This window comes from Eucyclogobius newberryi, unplaced genomic scaffold, assembly GCF_026437365.1.
Source record: "Eucyclogobius newberryi isolate DKJ021-1_F unplaced genomic scaffold, fEucNew1.0.hap1 SCAF_1, whole genome shotgun sequence".
Lineage (NCBI taxonomy): Eukaryota > Metazoa > Chordata > Actinopteri > Gobiiformes > Gobiidae > Eucyclogobius > Eucyclogobius newberryi.
In genome coordinates this window covers 37,279,137-37,303,204 of record NW_027315723.1, presented here as the reverse complement: position 1 = coordinate 37,303,204, position 24,068 = coordinate 37,279,137, and the positions used below count along the sequence as shown (strand labels likewise).

Genomic DNA, 24,068 nt, shown 5'->3' with positions numbered 1-24,068 from the left:
TGTGCTGTTCACCACTGAGCCTAAAAATAGAGGGGCTTTGATGCAGCTGTCAACCCTGGGAAACACAGAGATTTTCAAACTATCACAAGATTCTATTTAATATCAAGAATGATTAAAAATATGTATTATATTTGCAATGATTTTGTCTTCAGGTTTCTTGGCGGAGAAACATAATCAGTTGAACTTGTATTGACTAACACTGTGGCCATTAGACCCGTTTAAACTGCAATAAAGTGTTGAAATCAGCTAGAAATATCTTTAACGCTCTATTATTGACAGAACAATATGCACTGGTAAAAGCTGAGGAGTGAAACCAGTATCCGAGTCTGTAGCACCACAAACGTACACGCTCTGATAATTTACGTTACCCTTCAATTATTAGTACTTGTTAAGTTCTTGAAAAATAAAACTCATATTTCGTTCAGACTGCACCACATTAAAGTTTGTCAAACTCCGCATTCTTCACAAAGCTTGACATTATTATTTTGGAGGCTTTGGCTGCGACCAGCTCAACACAAGTCTAAATCACTTAGATTGTACCGGCGTCCAGGGCTCGGCTATTGATTTGAATTATATCGCTGTTAAGAGATACTTGCAGCAGAAACAAACTCCCTTCCAGAAGAGATGTAGAGGACAGTCGGGGCACGTCAGATTGTAGTCGGCACAATAAAACCATTTCGACCTTCATAATGGAGCCGGACGTGAAGATAAAGCTTTACAAAAGGCTTTTGTGGAACTCAACGTTGAACCGCGGTTAAAACATATTCTCATTTTAATGCATTGAACACATGAGATTTCACCAAATTCATTACAAATCGTTGACAAAGCATAGATCCACAGTGTAACCTTGCAGATGAAAAGCAATTTGCTCGAACAATAAAAAAAGTATAAATAGTAGAAGAAAAAACTAAAATGTTGCCGTTTTTTTTTTGTGTTGGAATTTAATTAAAGCTACAAACAAGTAAAACGAATGAAATGATGCAGTCTGTGGATGTTGGAGGTTTGCTAACATGCTAGCATCCAAACCCGAAATGAGGCTGATTCACAACAGGAACACGCGGGGTCATTATGGGATGGCTCTGTTGGGTCTTTTGGGAGGGGGAGGGGGCATGAGGGCGGCGTCAGCGTCCGAGCCGGGTCTCTTGTTCTGTGGGGGGCCGCTCTGAGCACAACACCGGTCCAAAAACTCAAACAGGATCTCCTTGGTGACGGGCTCCTGGATGCTCTTGCACACGGCTGAGAAGAAAGACGAGACGATTAAGAAAAGCTTGAATAAACCCCACTTTACATACAGCTTATAAAAGGCAAAAAGGTGGGTTTGTTTTGCCCAAAAGCACCACGGTAGTAGAGTCGACCACGGTAGTAGAGTCGACTATAACTAATAATTGTGTTGTGACTATACAGACTCTTCACACATGAAACCACCTTCTTATAACCAAAACTGCAGGATTATTAACTCAAAATGTAAAAAAACAACAAAATGTTTCTATAATCTCCATCTAGACACCTAAGGTCGCCATATTTAAACATTTATTTGGTTGATAATGCATTTAAAAGTCTAAATGTACAGTACAATAGCAGTCGACGAAATAACAATCAAGTCGACTACTAAAGAGGAGATCTAACCTCAATAATACTGTTACCCACAAACCCCCAGGGCATTCCCAGGTTCCAGAGTGACGTGGCAATTAACGTTTCAAAACAAAATATTGCTGAAAAAAGCTCCCAGATTATACTGTGGAATCTGCGGTGGAATTGCTCTCGTTTGAAGCAAGCTCCTGCACAAAAGGGAACATGACCTGGATTCTGGTGGAGGCAAAGGTTGAGCATATACATCATAGCGTGTTAGTAGGGTAACACTAATTAGACTAATAATAAGTATTGTTCGTATTGTTTTTCAATCGCTAAGTTCACATGTTTAAAATATTGCTTACAAGTAAACTGGAAATAAATACAGCGCTATTCACGATAATGAGTACATCAGCTTATGTCCAAACTAGGGCCCGGGGGCCAAATGCGGCCCTCAGACCAATTTTTTTTGGCCCTCCAGCTTCCTGCTATGTTGGCCCAAACAACAAAAACTAGTACTTTTTACTGTGAAATTGGGAAAATTCAGGCATATGGATGTTATACCAACCTAACATTAATGTTCCAAGTCTAATTAAAGGTGTGGAGGCTCATCGCAAATACGTCAAATGCAAAATTTCGAATGATTCACTTTGTCATTCAACAAATTCGACATTGTCAAGTTGTTTGTGGCCCTCTGCCCCGTTTAAGTTTCAAAATGCGGCCCTTGGTGAAAAGAGTTTGGACACCCCTGGCTTATGTAACGACAGATGGAACAATATTTGTCGTGGGTACTTTTCCGTTGAACTATTGTTATTTTTCTGTACTACTGTAAGCTTAGCTGTAGCGGGTTGAATAAATAACTTCTATGGCTCATTACAGAAACAAACAAACTACTCGAGTGTTTAATTCTGCTATTTATTCATTGCAGGTCATGTATTGGTTCATTTGTAAGCTTAAGTAGCCTTTGATCCCTGCCGCTTTCTCGCTTGATAATTAAAAAATAACAAACGTGATAATGACTTTCCTCTATTGAACAGCATAATTACAGAAATAACACAGATTTTGCAGGCTGTATGGTAGTAACACCACTGCCTCCGTCTTTGGCAGCGGCCACAGTGTGGGCTGGGCTGAGTGGGCACGAGGGTATGTTGTCTGTGGGCGTCGAATAGTGCCAGTTGGTGGAGCAGGGTAGATTATATGGCACTAAAGCTAACGCAGTATACTTTACAGCCACAACAAATGTGCCGCTATAAGGCCACATATAGAAAAACATAGTATAATTGTTATTTGGGGAAACGGTCAGAGGGCTCTATATGTCATGACCTTTTAAAAATGTTGTCCATTAGTACAGGAGGATGCACACATTCAAGATTCAGAGCAGTGACATGCACCATTTACATGGATCACTGACTTTCAATTATTTATGCCCTTAGTATTTTTAATTGAACAAATATAAATGATACACAGACGTCAGGGGAAACGACAAAGACATCTATCTGTTACTCGTTTGGACAGCGTAATGCTCTGCGACCATCTTGCTAACTGTAGCGCTCACAGCTTTATTGTAGATCGATTAATGGACCGAACCACAAAAACGACTGTCCCTGAGAAACTGATATTGATATTTTGCACTCTTTTGGGAAGATGGACGCTGACCGCAGGGAACACCTCACAAGAGATGCAGTTTTGGAGATTCTCTAACCCAGGGGAGTTTTCATTGAGGGCCGCATTTTGAAACAGAGAGCCGTTCGAGGGCAATGCAGTGAATTATTCTTAAAAAGTAACATTAATTAGACGTTTGACTTATTCAGTCTTGGAACATTTAATTTCAGGTCTCACACACCAACATTACAAGGTTAGGATGGCGCTGATGTAGAAGGCAAGGCAATTTTGTTTCTACAATTAGTACACAAAAAAATAAAAGTATTTAAAATAGAGCTGGGTTTCGATTCAAATTTCAAGAATCGATTCGATTCCGATTTTTAGGTTTCAAAATCGATTTTTTTCCGATTTCTCAGATCCCATCCGATTCGCTCCGATTTCAATCTGATTTCCGATTCGATCCGATTTCGATTCGATCCGGGGGTTAATGTTATTAAAAATGAAAAATGTATTTGAACCGTTTCCTTCACTTCATGACTGTGTAGAGAAGCAACATATTAAAACTAGTATTATATCAATATTAAACAGCAAATCTTACAAGTATTGGTAGTTACTGATGGCTGGAAGACTGATGAAAAGGTTAAGGGTCAATCTACCTTCAAGAAACATAATCCAGGAGTCCTGAATTATCTTTCTTGAAGGTAGATTGAAGTTCACTGAGGGAAATGTAGAAAATAATTTTAATAAAAAATAAAAAAAATTAAATAAAAATCGATCTTTGGACGTACGAATCGATAATCGGTCATTAATATGCGAATCGATTAAAAATCGGAAAATCGATTATTTCAACCCAGCTCTAATTTAAAAGCAATAAAAGTAAATTAATACATGTATTTTAAACAGTTTTTAGAAGTGTGTAGAAGTTATTTCTCAGGCTTATGTGGGCCAGTTGACCGAAGAATAAGAAGAAACATTGGTCTGAGGGCTGCATTTGGTCCCCGGGCCATAGTTTGTACATCCTTGCTCGACGAAAATGATTTGCCATCACAATTTAAGTGATCCACAAACAGCTGCCATGATAAAAAGTTGTGCAGTTCACTTCATCATCAGTGGCTCTAATGTTACAATCCGTGTAGCTCAGTTCAGAAGAGTGGATTTACAGAGTTTTGTATTATGTATGAAATTGTATTGAAATGTTGTCTATTTTTATTGTGCCTTTAACGTCCAAGACACATTTCTCCACAGGGAGACGATAAAAGCCTCATCTCATCTACCTGATCGGTCTATGGCACTCAAACCATTGCGATGTAGTTCAGCCCAAAATGAAGACATTAAAGCTACTTTAAATGCAGTCAACAACAATCCAATAGCTGCAGACAACAGTGGCTGAGAAATGCAGAAGCATAACTTTAACCCATAACTGCTCTGTTTGTGGAAAGAAAATATAGAGCAAAGTGTGTCTGGATTTTAGATTTAAGATGCCATTGGGGCTGCGCAGAGGACACGGCACTCCTTAATTCAATCTGTTTGATTTTCTATCCATACAATTCTTATCTCCAATGTGTTTGTGCCCTCGCCCCCGCCACGTGTTTTTATGACTTCAATTTGTTCTTCCAGCCTTTGTTTTAATGTTTGCAGTGCTGCAGATCGGTTCAGTCAACGTTGGTTTTGTTATTTTTTATATTGGAGTTCTGCAATGGCTTTGTAAAATGACAGTGTCTGCCCATTTTTATGGGATCGTAAAATGGTGGGGAATTTATCTAACAAAAGTTTCATTTTTCATTAACTGTGGCTTAAATGACACAAACATCTTATGAATCAAATATCTTCTCATCTTTTAATAAATTAGCTTACAGTTTTATTTTAATAATTTTTAAATCAATATAGAAATTAGGGGTTCTAGAATTATAATGTTAGTATTAGTCTCTGAATTTTCTTTGTTTTTGATTTTTTTGTAAGGTTGAAATGTTTATTCCGATTAGAGATATTTACTTTATAATAAACTATGTCGTAATAAGATAATGCATATCTTAAAAGAGAGAGGTACTCAGGTACTTAGAGTTGGACTATAACATAAGTACATCATCATGTCCAGTGACTTCCTGTTCAAAACTGCAAAACTGATAAGCCCCGCTTCTTCATAGTGACATTTCACTGTAACAAGCAGTGGATTGTCATTTACATGTTTTTATTTTTGAACTCTATATGTATCACTCTGAGTCTCAGGGGGACAGGGGGGTGGGCGGAGATAGGGGGTAGGTGAAAATAGGAGTTTTCTGAGCTCTCGAGTCTCAGTCACAAAACAATAAAATACAGGAATCAATCAATCAAAATACATCTTTGAGTCAAATAATGATGTAACAAGATTGAAAACTCATTAAAGTTGATTTTGCATCATGTTTCCCCTTTAATAAGCAAACTTAAACAAAAAAAAAAAAAAAAGGTTTTGTTACATGTGCAGTGATATTACACCCAACTTTTAATCTAGAAGAAAAGAAGAAATCTGGACATGGCAAGTCCCTAACTTAATGTGCTAAAATATTTAAAATTACAAACACCTAAGTGCAACGTTTCAATAGATGTGATGTTCAGACTCTCCTAAATGTTGCAATGCACAACACTGTTGATAACTTTAGCAGAAACTTAAAGAATAATCTGGAAAACAAATGCGACAACAACTACGGCACTTTCCCCGTGATCTGGCATGAGAGAGCGAGTAAGCAGCAGCAGGACAGACTCACCCATGGCCGTGTCGTAGGAGTTGGGGAAGCTCTTGTCCACTCTCTGCCTCATGAACACCCAGCTGTTGTTTTCAAACTTGCACTCGATTATCTTGTTGTCGTAGAGTTTCAGTTCTTTAGTGGCCTGCAACACACAGATACATGACAGAACATAATTACTTATTAGGACATTTTCTTTTTCCTCTTTTGTTAGTGGAGGACTTGAAGTGTACTGTACTTGTTCTGTAAAAACAAATGCCACCTTACTTTTGGTATGGGTTAAATTTATTAAATTTTTTTGGAACCAAGATCATCATTTCTATTTTACAACAATCCATGTACACAAAGTATCTTTATATGGTCTAAATTAAGTCATTAAGCTGCTTGTTATGGTGCGTTGAGACCACAGCGTCCAAATTTGTGTCGGACGCCTGTACATTTGTATATCAGGACAGTCACGCATCCGAGTGGTTGTATTTCCAGGTGTTGTTGCCCTCTTGTGCTGATGACAGAAGAGGATGAGAGAGTGATTTTGGTGTATTTGCTTTACGAAGTCCAAAACAGAGGCGATCGGCCCGGGGGCTTATCTGGGTCCACCAGATATTTCAGAGGTGAGCAGAGTTTAGTGAATATCATCATTTGTCGTCGGGGTTTGTTTTGGTCCTTCTTCCGGATAAGGAAATATGTAGGTAGGCAAGTTTATTTGTAGAGTACAATTCATACACAAGGCACTTAAAGTGCTTCACACAACAGGAAAAAATGCCTTCAAATAACAAATACATGACAGAAATCACAAAACCTTCATATCTATTAATTCTATTCTAGGTACATCATTAGAGCGTAATGTCTGATTGGTTGCCAAAAGATCAGCTTCATTTAACGTCTGTGTCGGCTGCTCTGGCCACCTGGGACGAGCGCCCCGAGCGTCCAAGGCGGCCGATGCTCAAACGCCCTGGAGGCACCCTGTCAGATTCTAAAAATGCAGTCACAATTAAATGTAAACTGGCGGCTTTGATGCTGCGATGCGAACGCCCCTTTAAAATTCACGTTTTCCTGTGCATCTGTCCAAACCTCAGGGCATGACGCTGGCCAATAAGAGGAGTAGGCAGGTTTGGAATAAACAAAAAAAGAACTGAATCATGTCAAAATCACCAAAATGAGATATTGTCACAGGGGTCAGATCATTGACAACCACACCAGGCAGGACTGCAGAGTAGATCAAATAGGCCGATCCCGATCATGAGAAACCTGCTGTTTCTCTGATTTATGGCTCTGAAACAGGTTAGTCTGACCAAGTCGCTCTGCCCTTGGATCCGACGGCACAGACATATTAACCACAGTGTCAGGAGACATGTCATCCATTTTAATGAGTTATCTAAAGGCCACATACAAAACATATAGATTTCTTATTTCTTACAGGTGCCCTGTTGTGAATGCATATTAAGGCAAATTAATAAAGTTTTTACTTCACAAAAGCAGCAGCAGTAAATATAGCCCTATCTTCAGGTCTGGATGATCCACATGCGTCTGTAGTGGAAGGCCTCCCCTCTCCCTCTACAACATGAAAACATGTCATTTTTTGTGTTTGTTTTACTTTTTAAAAAATTAAAAAATAAATTGTAAAAAAAGCAAAAGTGTTTTAAACTCGTGCACTATCTTTGAGAGTAGCACAAGGGTTAAGAGCAAAGTTCAGACTGAAAAGATTTTAAATATCTGTATTTTGTGCTATTCAAGGGCACAGCCTAACTCTATAGACTTCCACTTGGCTTTCTTGGCTTCTCCCTCTTCATGACGAGACATGCAGCTTGTTCCAGTGTAACCCTGGTCGTCTCCTCCGCAGTGTCCCAGGACCACTGGCTTATTAAATCACCCTGGACTCTGAACAAACAGAGCATCAGGCTCTTTGTGCAGTCTTTGTGTGCAGCACGCGGTGGAGAGGAGCGGCCGTGAGTCAAACAAGACATTTGGGCAGCTGTTGTTTGTGTGTCTCACTGAGAGCATCTCCAGACTGCCGTAAATGCCAGTGGCATGTGAGGAGGCACAATATAGTGACAGAAGAAATTTCAGACAATAAAGTATGATTTACACAGCTTGAGGAGAGTTACAGTACATTGCATACTGTCGTTGTGACCAGGGGAAAGGCACTTCTGTCCTGTTATAAACAATGACAATGTTGCGTGCAACTGTGATTCTCTACAATTTTTGTGAATAATTAAAGTTTAGTGTTGGCAATGAACAATGAATTTTGGGATAGACTTGAAGATAAAAAGAAAAAATATGGTTGCCAATAATAACAACAACAACAACAATAATAATAATAATAATAATAATAAATATAGCCGCAAGCGGCAATGATCGGCCCTCGCCACGCCGCCGCCACACCGCCGCCACGCCGCAAGAGGAGGGGGCGCTAACGCGCCCCAATTGTCCTTTTATCACGCCTACTGCTGAATCTGTGACGCTGTCACATGTTCTCCCCTTTGTTTTACCATCAAAAAGCAATTTTATTTTGAATTCTTGGCAAAATGTGCGGCTTTGCCGCACAGACACCGTGACTCTTTGAATGAAAATGTGGATAACTTTTGATGGTCCTGAAGATGAGTCTCACCAAATTTCAGGTTAATAGGGCTGACGCCCTGGGAGGAGTTTGTGAAAGTCTAAAGTGTAAACATGTTCTGGCCCCATTGGAATAACATGGGAGGTTTCGGTCATCGTTACGGCAACGCCATAACAATTATGACATGGGTCTCATTGACTTTTTTGATGGGGATGCTAAAATTGAGTTGTGTGTCAAATTTCATATAATTTCGCAAAACTAAACATTTAACCTCCATATAAAATCTGTAGGGGGCGCTGTGGCGCCAAATGAATTTATTTCACTTCAAGTAGGTTTAGGGCAAAGAGTTTAACAACTGATTCTAATTTGACGCAATTCGGACTTTATCTGCGCAAACGGCAGAAATTTTAAATATGGGAGATTTCTGAAATTTTAGTTACAGTTTGCGGCTTCGCCGCACAGAGACCGTGAGAGGTATCAATGTAATTTGGATAACTTTTGATGTCCCACTCCTCAGTAGCATTTTCACCAAATTTCAGCTTTTTAGGGCCAACGCCCTGGGAGGAGTTCGTAAAAGTACGACGTTTGGAAAAACTCCGAAGTCATGTTTAACCATTTTTGAAGCAATATGGCCGACATTTGGTTCGGGGGACGGCGTTGCCGTAATAATATTTTTTACTTCTCTTGTCACCATCTACCTCTGCGCCAAATTTCATGATTCTACGATCAGATTTTTTTTGGGTCATTTCCCATCTCTCAATGCATTTTTGGTACATTTGGTGGCGCTGACGCACCAATTTTTTTTATTTTAGAAAAGGGAAATAGCCAGAATGTAGAGAGGCACGATTTTTAGAGGTGTGCAAATTTTTGTGACTTTTCGTCAATGTTCACTGGGTGAAAAATAGGGGGGTTGGTCCCGAGAAGAAGAAGAAGAAGAAGAAAGAAAGAAAGAAAGAAAGAATAATATTCCGATGCGAAAACAATGTTTCCCATTTTTCAAATATCATAAACTATACATTTTCGGAAAGCGCTCGCGCTTTCCTACCTCATGGTGTGGGTCCCTGGTCACTGACGGGTACTTTCGATAATTTTGAGTGGGCTCCGCCCACTTTGTGTTTTTGGCCCTCTATACAGTAATAATGTTAAATTTTTGCATTACATGCTTATATGCACGGAACATGCAAGAGATGGGGAACGTATTCGTGAGCTACTTAGCGCAAATGAGTGCTTTATATGGGGATCATCTCAATGTAAAGTGCTCGTTTAGTGCGCACTTTTGCACGGGCTTCGCCCGTTTACAACGGTAATGTTCCATTTTCCTACAACTAATTAGTATGCACGGGGCGTGCATGAGTGGAGGAGTGCGTTAGTGAGTGTTTGGAAGTGGGCGAGCGCTTCGCGCTCGATTTCGTGCGCACTACGTGCGCACTTTCGCAGCCGTGCTTCGCACGGCCTTACGAGATTAATAGGCCTCTCGCCAGCTTGTGGCGCTCGGGCCTAATAATAATAATAATAATAATAATAATAATACAAATATTAATAAAATAATAAGAGTAAAAAAGAAAAGAAAAAGTAAAATAATTTTTTTGGCCAAAAGGAGAAATTCCAAGAGCTCCTGAGATCCTGTCGAGAGGAGCATCTGGTCCCGCAGTGGGTGCCGATTTCACACAGGAAGTGTTTGAGGAAGAAAGCACGAAGAGAGAGAAGATGCAGGACAGAACTGCACTCAGTAAGCAAGTCATTTGGATACAGTTCTTGGTGCTGCATGTTTATTTGGTAAAATAAAAACATTTTACTATTCTTTAATTGGGAAATATTCACCAGCAATATTTGGAATTAAAAGTCCCATGTAATGCAAAATCGGCTTTTGTCAGGTTTAACCTTCTATAAGTGTTTATCATACCCCAAAACAACCCCTTGGAGAGAGCAAACATCTGCACCCACGCGTAGCTTTGCTACTACACCTTCTCGAGGAAGTGTCTCTGCCTAGTCTGTATGAGCAAGAGTTCCATCAGAAATGCCCTCCAGTCTCCCATTGAGTGTTGTGTACAATATGTAGGATAAATGGAAATGAATCATTTCACCTTGCTTTGAACACAAGTTATTCTTCCTCAAAATTGCTTGCCGATACCACAGCCACTTATATTTAACTATAGCAGAGGGTAGCGGACTGCTCAGGGAGAGGGGGAACGCCGGAAAGGAGAGAAAAGCAACTTGATTCCAGGTCTTTTTCATTTCCTGGTAAGACACTTCACAAGATACAGTAAGTGGTGTTTGTTAACAATTGTATAATGCACATTGCACAGTGCAGAATATGATCACAAATGTCCTTTAATAGCCGTTCATCTTTATGTGCTATATTACGTAGGTCTAAATGTATGTAAAGTAACACATCGGTTACAAGCTACTCTCTGTGGTTCCATCAGTGTCTGCTCAATCTGTCGGTTGACATTTTATATTATTATTGTGTTTCTAACACAGACTTAGTGCTTGTGTGAAGGATATAAAAACCTGGATGACACTAATTATCTGCTTTTTAATCCTGAAAAAAATCAGGTCATTGTACAAGGCCCTAAACCAGGGGTCCCAAACCTTTTTTGTTTACGTCGGAGAAGATGGTGTCACTGATTGTTTCCAGGTCCCAGTAGCAAACGCGTTGCGGACCGGTACCGGTCCCCGGCCCGGTGGTTGGGGACCCCTGCCCTAAACAATATTCTTTATCCGAATCAGACCAGTCTCACTGGACAATGTCAGTGTAGCCTCCAGTTCTACTGTAAGAAACCTTGGAGCTTTCGTTCACAGCATGTGTAAAACAGCCCTATTTTCATTTGTGCAATATTGCTAAAATTATAACGCTCTCGCCTAAAAGTGATGCTAAAAACATATCCATGCATTTATTTTGTGTAGATTAGACTACTGTAACTACCTGCTTGCAGCGTGTCCTAAAAGCTCCATAAAAAGATTCAACTGGTTCAAAATGCAGCTGCAAGATTACAAACAGGAACTAAAAGAAGAAAGTCTGTTACACCGGTGCTCGAGTCTCTTCACTGGCTCCCTGTTGAGTTCAGAATCAAATTTAAAATCTTACTCCTAAATTACAAAGCCATAAATGACATGGCCCCATCCTACCTCAAAGATGCTATAGTACCATATCATCCAAACAGAGCTCTTCGGCCTTCTGGTCCAAGAGTCTCTAAAAGCACAGTAGGAGGAAGAGCGTTTAGCTCCCAAGCTCCTGTGTTATGGAATCAGCTCCTGTCCATGTTAAAGAGCACGACACAGTCTCTTAATTTAAGACTGAGTCCATACATTTACAAACAAGACAAGGCATAAAACGTTCCACTTTGAAATAACTTATGATCAGGCCAGTTAAGAACGGAAATAAATCCTAGTTTCTTAGCTACACTGCTCTATGAATAACTATGCTGGGGGAAGTATGGAAGCTTGTGCACTATCCTCTATGTCCTCCTTTTACCTTTTTTTTTTCCAACTTTATGAACATTGAACAGAAAACATATACAAACATGAAAAAACAAACAAGACCAGAGAGAGAAAGACACAGACATAAATCAAAAGACATCCAACAAATCAATAAAATTAAATCCCAAACAAAAGTCCCACTTTGCTCACAGTCTGTCAAATTTGTCCATTTTCAAATTGAGTCCAAATGAGATTTTTCTCCAAATTACTTTATAGTCAGTGTGTTTTGTGTCTTCCTTTTTTTTGTGAGGGCCTTTTTCACTGCTGCCAGGAGGATCCCAACAACAAGACAATCCCAAAACACATGATAATGTAGTGATTTAGCTCCGGGCTGCCACATCCTCTCCAACAATTTGCAATGCTCTGTGAGTAAAGGGCACTTTGACATGGAGTTATAAAGAAACAAGACACATTTTTTCAATAGGATTCCCTCCAAACATGTGAACCCATGGTTCTCCAATGAGATGTACATATCCTTTCCCATTCATCATCAGCCAGAACAAAGTGACACTCTCTTTTTACTGTACACATAATGTAATCAGTAGAGTGACTGCTCAAATTCTTAGTACATTTGTATAATTGAGATATGAATCCCATTGAAAGTTCAGATTTAAATGCTTTAATACATATTTCAGTCAAAGGGTCATTCTTTTCTTTTTGATGTCTTGGTTATAACTCCTTATTTGTAAATAACTAAAAAAGTACCATTTCTCTAAGCCAAAGGATCCTTTGAACTCATCACAGCTCTTCAGATGGTCCTTCCCTTCTTTCGGTATCAGGGATATGATAGGCTCTTTTCAACTAGGCGGGGTCTGAGTTTTCTTAGGTGCCCAGTTAAAAGTTGATGGTGCCTTGTATTTCCAAAACTCTCATTTCAGCTTCAACTTTTTTGTCCTCTCAAGACTGCTTTGGAAGCAACCCAAAGGATGGGCAGAGACATTTCTGCAGTATTTTTTCCTCCAGATAAATTTTGGAGATTTTTTTCTTAAACAAAGGGTCACTAAGCATCCTTGCATAAAATTGCCGTAGTGTTTTCATATTTCCACTAAATCTACAGAAATGTAGATAGGAGAATTATCACTTAGGTCTAGTGTGTCTATATCTGCTTCAGTGATTTTAGATCTGTCTTTATTGAGAACAAAAAGTAATCTATTCTTGAATAGATTGTATGTGGATTAGAAAAATGGGTATATATACTGGCATGCTCTACAGTTCATCCCCTCCATATGTCAATTAATCCCAAATTCTTCAACAAGATACAGAACTTATTTATTGTTCCTCCAGTGCCTCTTGAGTTCAACATGTCTAATGTAGGCTGAATGTGAAGATTCCACAGATTAGGGTTCCCTCAGAGTGGTTCACAATCAGGTCCATGACCCCAGCATAGAAAGTGATACCACTTCCTGGTGGAGCATACACATTCGACTTCCTCCATGTGTGCTCTGCTTACTCCCGCTGCCTTCAGCCCAGCGGCTACCGCAGACGATAATGCAGCAGATACGGCCGGAGCAATGGCCGCCACCACGCCCGCTCTGAGAGACACCAAACCACACCCCGCATCATGAGAAGCAACAGATGATTTGTCATATTATCTCCCCCTACCGATGCAAAGAAGCCACGAGAACCTCCACCCGGGCCGGCGGGACCCCACATCCCCAGCAGGGAGGGACTGTGTCCCTCTGCGTCAGGTTTGCTAGCCACGTTAGCCATGTTAGTCTTGTTAGCTTTGTTAGCTTGTGATGCGGGCTGTTTTCCAATAGAATTGTGGGCCGTCAGCTTTGCTTGCTTTGGTTACTTGCTTGCTTTTGGTGTTACTAGACTTGTTTCTTCCTCTTTAGGAACAGGTGGGTCAAACAATGATCTTAGTCGAGTTTTGCAGCGGCGGTGGGAGGTGCGTCAGCTGGAAAAATGGTTTGATCTGCTTCTCTATTTCATTGTCACCCACTGAGGCAACTGCTGTTGTGATTTTGGGAATTACAAAAACAAATTTAGATGTTGCAGTTTTAATGTTAAAAATGTGGCCCATTATTCAAGGCCTGTGTTGCAATATGTCCTGGCCTTATTTAGAGAGATTTTTTTCCTAAAAGTAAGGGAAAAGTCAAGCCAAAATTAAAAGCATGCTTGTTATGGACTTTCTCAGGGTGGTGCAAGCAGCCGGAGCTCTTCCCCATGGTGTCGGGTGAGCTGTTGGCTGCCATTCTGCGTCACCATTTGGAGCGTAATCCGCCAAAACCTGCCTCATTATGGTGCTGCACGTGTGCCATCAGTTACCAGGGCCCAGAGCTGGCCACTTGATCAGCCAGTGTTTCACTACAGCTCAGCACCAGGGCCAGGCTTTGTGAAGGAGATCTACCCAAATCTGCTCAAATCTGCTGACCAGGTTAACTTGTGCCTCCTGGGATCTCACACAAATGTCTGCTCAAACACAAATGGACACATTTACAAAGCCAAATCACTAGACAGATCATTAAATTAGTAATTAAAGACATTCTGTAAGAGCTCACAAATTCTCAACCAATAAGAACATATAACTTAAAATACAGAAATTGTGATAATATTTCACACCATGGCATTAAATGTCATCAACCCGTCTGATGAGTTTATTTACATAATACGTTTCCATTTTTCACAATTTGCTTTAAGTGCATGAAACAAAATCCAGATGACACGAGAGTATAAACTTTATCTAATTTCGGGCTCTGAAAGTATAATTTGATATTTTCATCTCCTGTTACTTATGCAATACAAAATGCACTTTAAAATCAAGGTGAAGGAAATGCAGTTAGTAAGAATATATGCTTTTTGTGGTGTTTTTGAACAAAAACAAAAAAATAAATTCAATTAAATTAAAAACACCTAATATTAAAGTTTAAAGCCATACTGTGGAACATTCCTGGCATAGCAATAACAGATTCATAGAGACAAGCAGTGGACGTATCCTTCGACTGGAGGTTACGCAATGCTCCCAAGTACTGCTTGGTTCAGTTGCTGTAGAGTTTCTTATAAAACTAGAATACTGAAAATGCCATGTTTAGTGGATATAAATTCTATGAAAAGAACATGTCGATAGCAAAAGGTGACTCCCAGAACAATAACACAACAAAGGTCCAGCTACAAAACCTAACCTTTTACAAGACCTATGCAGCACATAAAGTCTATATCAAGTCTGTATCAAATACCTAAGGGACGTTGTATTTCTATATGTTACATGGCATGACAAAGTTTCATCCTATATTAGACTTTATATTCTTTGTACTATGTATATTCTTAATCTTTGTTTTTCATGCCAGACTTAATAAGAAGTGGCCCAAGGGTTAGTCACACTACGGAACGCAGGTACATTTTAATATCACAGAATAGACTGGAATTTATATATAAGAGACAAAATACACCCTTCCAGGAGTGAAGTGTTTGGAACAGCTGCACATGCAGCCTGGTACCAATATAAAGGTTCTAGCTCTTTATTTAAATGAGGCAGCAAAACAAAAACATGAATTTTGACGTTTGTACACAGAGCAGACAAATGACTAATACTATATTTACCTTCCAGCGCCATACCAATGAAACTGGCACTTAATAGGCTGCAAACGAGTCCTAATATTAACTGTGCAACAGAAAATAGCATGTTTTACAAATATACCCCAAACCATGAATCTTAATATTGGCCACTTCCTGATGCTAGCCCTGTTTCCTCGTTAGCTGTAGTGTAATTACAAAGGCCAGTCGCAGCTGTATGTGGCTCGAAATAACCAAATGAGAGACATACAAATGGCAGAGCAACAATTGATTTCAAATAGTGTTAGGTGACGTCAGCTCCCTCTGAGAATATGCATAATGCTGTTCATTATCCCACGCATCGTAATCGACCGTCACGTTACAACTGAGCAGAGAAAAATAAGCCAATAAAGTGGGACCGAGGCAAACGGGAGAAAATATGGTGATAATCTCACTCTTGCAAAATGATGGAATGGAGGAGATGGAAATTGAGGTTCAGAGGGTTCATCAGAGATTTACATTAACATATGGTCACTGGTTATTTTCAACAAATAATTTAATATCTGCAATATAACAACTTTCTACTGGCGTTTTCTTTAAACTTTTGTCCTTTATCTTGCTTGAAATTCTTCTGATTTGGTTTGGCAAGAGCAAAAAAACAAGAAAAAATGGATAGTACAATTTCTAGCTATCACTTTGTTTTTGTTGCCCACCATACACCAAATGTATTTACAGTACAATCTCCAAGTCTGAGCAAAGCAGATTTTAAGCACACAGAATTTGCAGAATAAAAAGCAGTCACTTGAGGAATTGGTAATTGTTTGTGGTTCTGCAGGCAATGTTGTTTGAATCTAAAGTTCAGCACAACAGTAAATTGATATGCAGCAACTAACGTAAATTGAGCCAAACAAACATGATATTTTGTCTGGCCACGACTGCCATAGAAAATGAATTCCTGAGGAGGCAGTCTCGCTGCACAGTCCCAAAACTCAATTACTCAAACTTTTAATTGATGGCTATGTTGTGCTTGTTATTATTGATCTAGTTTTTCCTTTATTCTGTGCGCAATATACAAAATTACACCAAAACTTTTAATGGATTCTCATACAATTTAGTAAACGCGGACTCCAGGTGTGGATGTGGAAACAAGTGTTTGTGGGTGCTCCCCAAAGCACTGGCTTCTCGATCAATGTTCGGAACTGAGAATATTCTCTATTCAATTAATAAACAGCATATATACACGCACGCTCAATTGACTTGAATATTTACAATATAAAATGAATAGGCCCATTTACATACAGTACTAATAATAATAATCAACATTATATTTAGCACTACCTAAACATCAATTGTTCAGTAAAAACAAAAGTTTAATTTTTTTTTAAAAGAGGATCTATTCTTAATTCATTTTAAACTGGTGGAAAGTGAACAGTTCTTTTCCCGAATCCACTTCTTGGTCTGGGACAATCAGCTTGCCTGAGGTAACTTGGCAGGTCGTGGCAAAACCATGATTTGATGAATGAACGCCAACAGACTCGCTTGCAATTTGTCCTCCACCGTTGACCAAGACCATGGTGTCCTCTCTGACATTAGTACAATAAGAACATTGAAGAACCACTCTAGCTGCACTGTTAATCATCATCCTGGGTTTACTGCACCTATTTCCAAAGCATTTAATCTTATTTTTTCAGTTATCTTTTAAACAGAACAAGGCATCAAGCAACTGGAAAAGAGACAAAGACAGCAGAACAGCAGCACATCCAAATGAGAGCTGCATCTTCTTGATACTGAGACTTATTATTAAGTCTCGGATTAATGTAGATATGAGTAGTTATAGATATTTGAGCACGCAGCAGGTGTGAGGAGAGCTGCATCAAAGTCGGAGCAGGCTGACAGAGAGCGGCTCTTATCTCCTCTGACGATTAGTGGCACAGCGTTGGCACAGTCCGTGATTAATGATAAGAACGCACAGGCCACACACAGGGCTGCTCTGGGAAACGCCACTGAGGCAGGGACAGGAATTAATACTTAAATTCCCCATTTAGTATAAGTTTGGAACTATGTGTCACTGTGTACTAGGTGTTCTAAGTTATAAAAGAGATACTAGCAATTTTTTGTCAAAATAATTACTGTATCAACATTCAATAAATGCCATATTTTTTGGGATTCAATATTTATTGTGAGAATATATCTTTCATACATCTTTGCACTAGTGGGGACATCTTTGTTTTTGTTGTATTACAATAAGCAACTTCTATGATTTCTTAAGTAAGAAAGTGTTTATTTCTGACATTTATAAATAGCTCATGTCTGTCAAATATATTATAGATTTTAAAAAAGGCTTTATTGGGATTATCCTGCTTTGGGATATTTCCTGCTTGAACTCTGGATAGTTCAAAATGTGTTCTCTTGAATTAGTTTCTTTTAATTGGCATTATAATATAAGGTGGTAAATATGTAAAACAAATCATACATATAAAAATACATGACATTGTTTCATTGTGGCAATAAAATTAATATGTATTCGTTGAGACTTTTATACAACCTTTCAATCAAATAACATTTAACACTGTCCATCATTTAACACCCCTGCTATATTACGCTTCGTCTATTCCATTCAAAAGAAGGCAATGAGAAAGTCTTCTTTGAAAACTAACTTTAGCTGATCTCTGAGGTCCTGGCTGTAATTTATTACAATAATAAAACTGCAGGTTAGAACAGTTAGAACAAGTTTTCCGTTTATTAAAGTTAAAATGTTCCCAGAAGCTAAATTAACTTAAGTGTGACATTTTACTATATTGAGGTTAAGGTACACTTTCTCTGTCCTCTGCATTTGACCCATCGTTCAGTGCTGCTGGTGCAACTTTGTGGAGACACAAAGCCTTGATCTGTGACAATAGACTTTGACCACAAGACTGCAGAGACAATCCTGTGGAAATGTCAGCACATCACCATCATCACCCCAGAGAAACTTCCAATTATTCATGTGGCAGCGATATTTACAGACCAAACATGAGTCATAGAGAAAAGGCGGCATCTTTATAAGTGTGAAGACACAAGAATAGGCATGCCATCAACCCCTGTGCTCTAATTTTGATGAAGTGATAATTACTGCCAAGGCCAAAGACAATGATTAGACAGCTATGCATATAGTCTATGCTTCAACCTATACTTGCATATTATGAATACATTACCCTTAGTACTCCTACTGTATCTATATTGTCTTAAATATGAATACAAAAGGTTTCATCCACGTCTCTTTCAAAAGAAAGTAACATAAACATAAATTAGTATGTTTGATTAAAAGTGGCTGTTATGTACAAAAGGAAAATCAGTGATAATTTTGGCTTGGTTCAGCAATAGACGTCTTAATACAAAATCATCCCAAATGTGTGGAAAACTACGCTGAAAAGCTGTTGACAAAGTTTAACTAAAAATCCCTTTGCATGGCCCAAATTCAATACGGCGGGGCACATCTTCAGAGATTATTAATCCCTCTAGTTAATGAAAGTTTATCTCGCCAACTGTTGTTCGTCAAACATGTCTGAATAATGTTTGCCTGATAATACTATTTGCATAAAAAGCTTGTGTTGTTATGATTTATTTGAGTAATTATCTGGAATTTTGCATAAATGTCTTATTTGTGTCAGTACAGGCGTACATGTTTCAACGGGAAAAAAGTAAGCTGTCAAAATAGAGTGCACCTCACAGGACACAAAGTCAGGTGCAAACCAGCACTCCACTGCACTCATGGGCTTCATGGATGCACTGGACCGTAAATCACACTTTAAAAAAAAAAAATGAGTCGTCAATTAAGAGTACACAACAAGGCTATACATCACATAACATCCTTCACTTCTCACTAGTACTGCCTTGTATTTCACATACTGCGCAGAGATTTACAAAACACATTTGGAACAGTTTGCCATTGGAAATAAAAGACTGTGTAAAGATCTCTTTGTAGGAATTTACGCAGCAATTTATTGGCAATAATTTGGAATACGTTTGTCTCTTTATTGATTTCCATGACTGTCAAGGCTTGAAAACCCGATGTGACCCGATTTTAAAGCCAAAATTGAGATTGTCTGACCTTTGGCTCAAGGTTTTTCTTTGAAGTCTGATACTTTGGTGGTGCTGAAGGAAGCTCTAACAGCACAGCAGGCTGGAGTTGGTTGGCGCTGGAATAAATTGAACAAAACAACACATTTATTGTCTCACCTTCATGTTTGCAAACGGCCTGTCATAGTTGCCGACGTACAGCAGGCCCACAATCTGAGGGAGCAGCCTAGAAAGACAGAGAGATCAGTGTTAACACCTAAAACAACCTCTCACCAGAGCAGCATTGTGCAAAAGTCTGAGACGGGCTTACAACAAAAGCGAAGAGAGAAAAGGGTGGGAATAAATAAATGGACGCACAATTGAAATACAATAACGTCTCACAGTAGGATTCATTAGGGAAAGATTTATCACAAGAACATTTACATCTTAATGGTCACAATTAACGTAATAAAGTAAAGTAGAATTTGTCTCCAAACAACAAATTATGTAAAACCTGCTAAAGGACAAAGTCTAGACCTCCACAAACGTGTCCTGAAATGCATACGATTATTTTATTAGTTTAGCATTTCTTAGGCCCATTTTCTCTCAAATGTTGATGCTTTCGGATGAGTTTAAAATGTGAACTCTGAATACTATATTATTCTCATGAAGCATAAATCGCAGAAAAACATTGGAATGTGTTTTTATAGTATATATTCTATTTCATGTGTAAACAAAGTATCTTCTCTAGCTAACTCTAAACCAAGCCTAAACCTGGACTAAAAAAAAGACTAAACCAGGACAAATCTAGTACAGTATGTTCTCTAGCCAAGAGTTTAACCACATAATTACCTCACAGAATAAAAATCAACAAACTAATTCACTCCACTTAATAAAGCAGCATTAGTTTAGCATTTGTCATTTGTCACACCTGCAGAAAATAATTGTACATTATTTTATTTGTATCTAACAATGGATCTGGCATTTTGAAGCTAGTAACAGAGCAAAGCAGACGTGAGATTACACCTCTGAGCCGTCTGCCTCTCTCCTGAGTGTGAACCAACTAAATTCAGAGCCATGCTATAGACACGCATTTGTATTTGTTAGTTTGAGAGCAACAAAACAATAAGATGTATCCCTGCTATTTCACTGTGTCTGGGTGTGAAGCCGAGTGTGGTTCATCAACTGGTGTCAAATGTCGGATTGTCTGCCCTCGTGATGCTGGATTATTTGAATCCAGAATATTAATAATTTCTTGTTAACCATAATAATACAAAAATAATATTCATCCATCCATCGACTTCCTCTTATCCAGGGCCGGGTCATGGGGGCAGCAGTCTAAGCAGGGACTTCCCTCTCCCCAGACACTTCCACCAGGGGATCCTGAGGCGCTCCTTGGCCAGCTGAGAGCGTGTCCAAGGTCTTCCTCAGGGCCTCTTCTAGGTGGGACATGCCCTGAACACCAGTTCCTCACCCTATAGCACTGAGCAAAGGGCCCAGAGCAAAGGGCCCAGACCAGGCAGGTATTTTAAAATGTGGACGGGCAATTTCGAGTGCAGGGACGGCCATTTTATTAATAAAGCTTAGAAAAAAAGGGAATATTATCATTAAATCGCGCCGGGAAGCATTTGACAATAGTCCGCCATTACAGTCTACTGTTTACAATTGAAAATTTGCATGCTGCGCACTGATTGGTCGACGAAATTTGTGTGCTTGGCTCTGATTGGCTGTCGAGCCGTGGTCCGGAGAATGCCGAAGCTACTTGTTTTTTCACCTGGTCGGCCCCTGTACCCCCGGACAAAATTATTTGGATAGGGTGTTTTTAAATCTAAAATCTAAAAGCCTGGCCCAGACCCTATACTCCTGGAGCACCCCCCAAAGGACACCCGCGAGGGACACGGTCAAAAACCTTCTCCAGATCCACAAAACACATGTGGACTGGATGGGCAAACTCCCATGAACCCTTGAGCACCCGATGGAGAGTAAAGCCGCAGTTATTTTATTACTTGGTTTACGGATCCGCCGCACTTTTTCTGATTTATAAATAAAATACATTTTTATCACATTTTTTTTATAAAGTACCGCCGACAACGCAAAATAGCATCAAATGAAATATAAAAAGCGGTATTAAGTCAAAAGATAGGTGCGCGTGAAGCAATTTTTTAAAATTTATTTTGGAAAGCATTGTACTGACGCTATGCGCGTATGCGCGATGCATCATGGGTATTTAAAATGGTGACACCAAAGTGGCCAGCGCTCGGCGCTCCATTAGCCAGTGTGGTGTCCTTAATTTTATAATGATTATTTATGTTTCCATCTCTTTGTATTGTAATTTTAATGCATACTTTCCTGTTCTGTAAAAGCACTTTGAATTACTTTGTGTGCAATTTGCGAGTGGCCCTTGACTCCGACATTGGACCCAAACCAGAGGAGGAGCTGTGCTAACGCTGGCACAGATGTCTTAATCACAGAGTGCTCCTGACATCCTCCATTAACCACTCCTCTACTCGCCCGCTGTCCCTGCCCCAATCTCTTTCCTTCACACTATGAGAGCCACTGCCTTAAACCATTTAGCGCTCGGACAATAGGGTGTTATTGACCTTAAATGCCACAGAAATAAAGAATACTTGCAACAATCGCTTGAACTGTGTGTTAAAGGTCCGTTAGCGTCTCCTAACACAGTTCCTTGTAATGAGAGATGGAGCAGGAAGGAAGCAGGGCTCCACATTTAGGGGGACGAAGCGTTATTTAATGATGGCTATTGTCCGCAGTCAAGACCAGGCATTAAGTTACCAATAAAGGCTGTGTTACTACAGCTGGTCAACAAGGGTTATGCAACAAACTAAACAAGGCCTATGAAATCAAATGTCATATTTACTATAACAAGGGAAGGGAATCAGACACATTCCTAAACTAAGCATTATTTCCGGAGTAAATGCTTAATCTATTAATTTAGTTGCCCTACTGGGAGCCAGGTTTGGTCATAATTAGTCTGTGTGGCTCGTAACTTCATGTAGTCCAACAATGGGCCATATATACATGTCTAAAAAAACACAGAAGATGTGTCTTCTGCTGTGGCCCTCTGAGGAAAAGAAATCTGAAACGTCAAAAATCAATGAAAGTACTGAAATTTCTCACGCTGTGAGTAAAAGACACTTGAGATCGTGATCGATTGTCCGTGAAACATACAGTAATACGGACAAAAAACATGCCAGTGGCCTATTGATCGCTGTTTAACAATGGTCACTGTGGATCAGCGGAAAATGGCATTTGTAGCCTGTATTGAAACTAATGAAGATTCACATGGGACATTGCTTTTTTAAAAACTTCCCATTACAGTTTGAAGTAAAAAAGCAAAGAAACAACAGGACTTAGGACAACGATGCAAAGAGGCGCAGAGATGTGTGGATGTCCAGCTTCAGCAGGCACATTGGAGTCGACAGAACGTCTACATTTCACTACACACCAAATTAAGGGTGACAAAACCTCAGGCATTGCTTCACAACACATCACTGCAAAAAAACAGAGTGCCTTGGATCTTTTGTCTGTGGGAATTTTCTACTCATATATTTTTTTTTCCCTGCCACAATTCATACCCACATGGACAACTTTCTCTTTTTGCAACAAATCACCCCTCTCCAGTTTTAATTTGACATTTTTCTGGACTTTCAGTACCCACGCAGCGCTCCTCATTTATATTTTTACAGCAATGCCAATGTTGGTTGAAAACTACAATTGTTTTCAACCAAGAAACCCATTTCAAAAGAACTAAATATTGGTGACTGATTGTGCCATTTATTTTCTAGTGCCCAGTGCATCTTTGTTGTGTCCTTGGGCAAGTCACTTCACCCAGTTTGTCTATGTCAATATGGTGGTGGTAAACAGGCTTACAAGGCTCTGCACATTGTAATGGAATTGTGTTTAAATAGTTTCCAGATTGCAAATACCAGGCAGTTCAGTGTATATTGTGTATTTTTATGAACCTAAATAGAGAGCGTATCCTACCAGCTAAATCACTAAACAAGATTTATGCAAACAAGAAAGTCCTGGCCAAGAGGCATCAACAGCACAATACATTTCATATGAAACAGACATATAAAATGTTAGACACAGTTAGAAACAGTGACAGTTCAATGATTGCATGTCCAGGTCTTTTTGTAAAGAATTCCATTCAGAGCACAATGCTGATTTTGCGATTTGTCCTGACACGAGGGGCCGTCAATGTGCAGACATCAAGAGAGCGCAAAGAGTGAGGTCCATCCGACATACACTGAAGATAACCAACAAACTTACAACAAAGCAATGACAAAAATGCTTCTTTGTTAGAGATACAAGGACGCTGCACTTAAGTATCAGTATAAATATTTAAAGAGGGCCTTTTACAGTATCCTTACATCCCACAATGGCCATTAACTCAGCGTCTGGGAATGACAAACCAGCACAATAGTAGATTCTGTTCAGTCGCACTAGGGAGGGGCCCTTTTGCATGCTTCCTGAGATTGCGTCGTCTTTTTCCTTCTTTTAAAATCCCAGGCCATTTTTTTTAAACTTACATCAATGAGAGTAGGCCTTTGTGCTTTCTTCTCTGAGAAAAGGTAATAAACTTG

General features: G+C 39.4%; 1 protein-coding gene across 1 annotated transcript in view; it reads right to left on the bottom strand.

Moving 5' to 3' along the window:
* Positions 1-754: 754 nt before the first annotated feature.
* Positions 755-24,068, bottom strand: part of rngtt (RNA guanylyltransferase and 5'-phosphatase) — a 131,539-nt gene continuing 108,225 nt past the window's right edge. The window contains exons 14-16 of the mRNA XM_072445413.1: positions 19,642-19,708; positions 5,913-6,036; positions 755-1,236 (exon numbers count right to left, since the gene is read on the bottom strand). Coding sequence (XP_072301514.1) covers positions 1,067-1,236; positions 5,913-6,036; positions 19,642-19,708 — 361 coding nt within the window. The 3' untranslated portion in view covers positions 755-1,066. The remainder of the gene's footprint in view (positions 1,237-5,912; positions 6,037-19,641; positions 19,709-24,068) is intronic.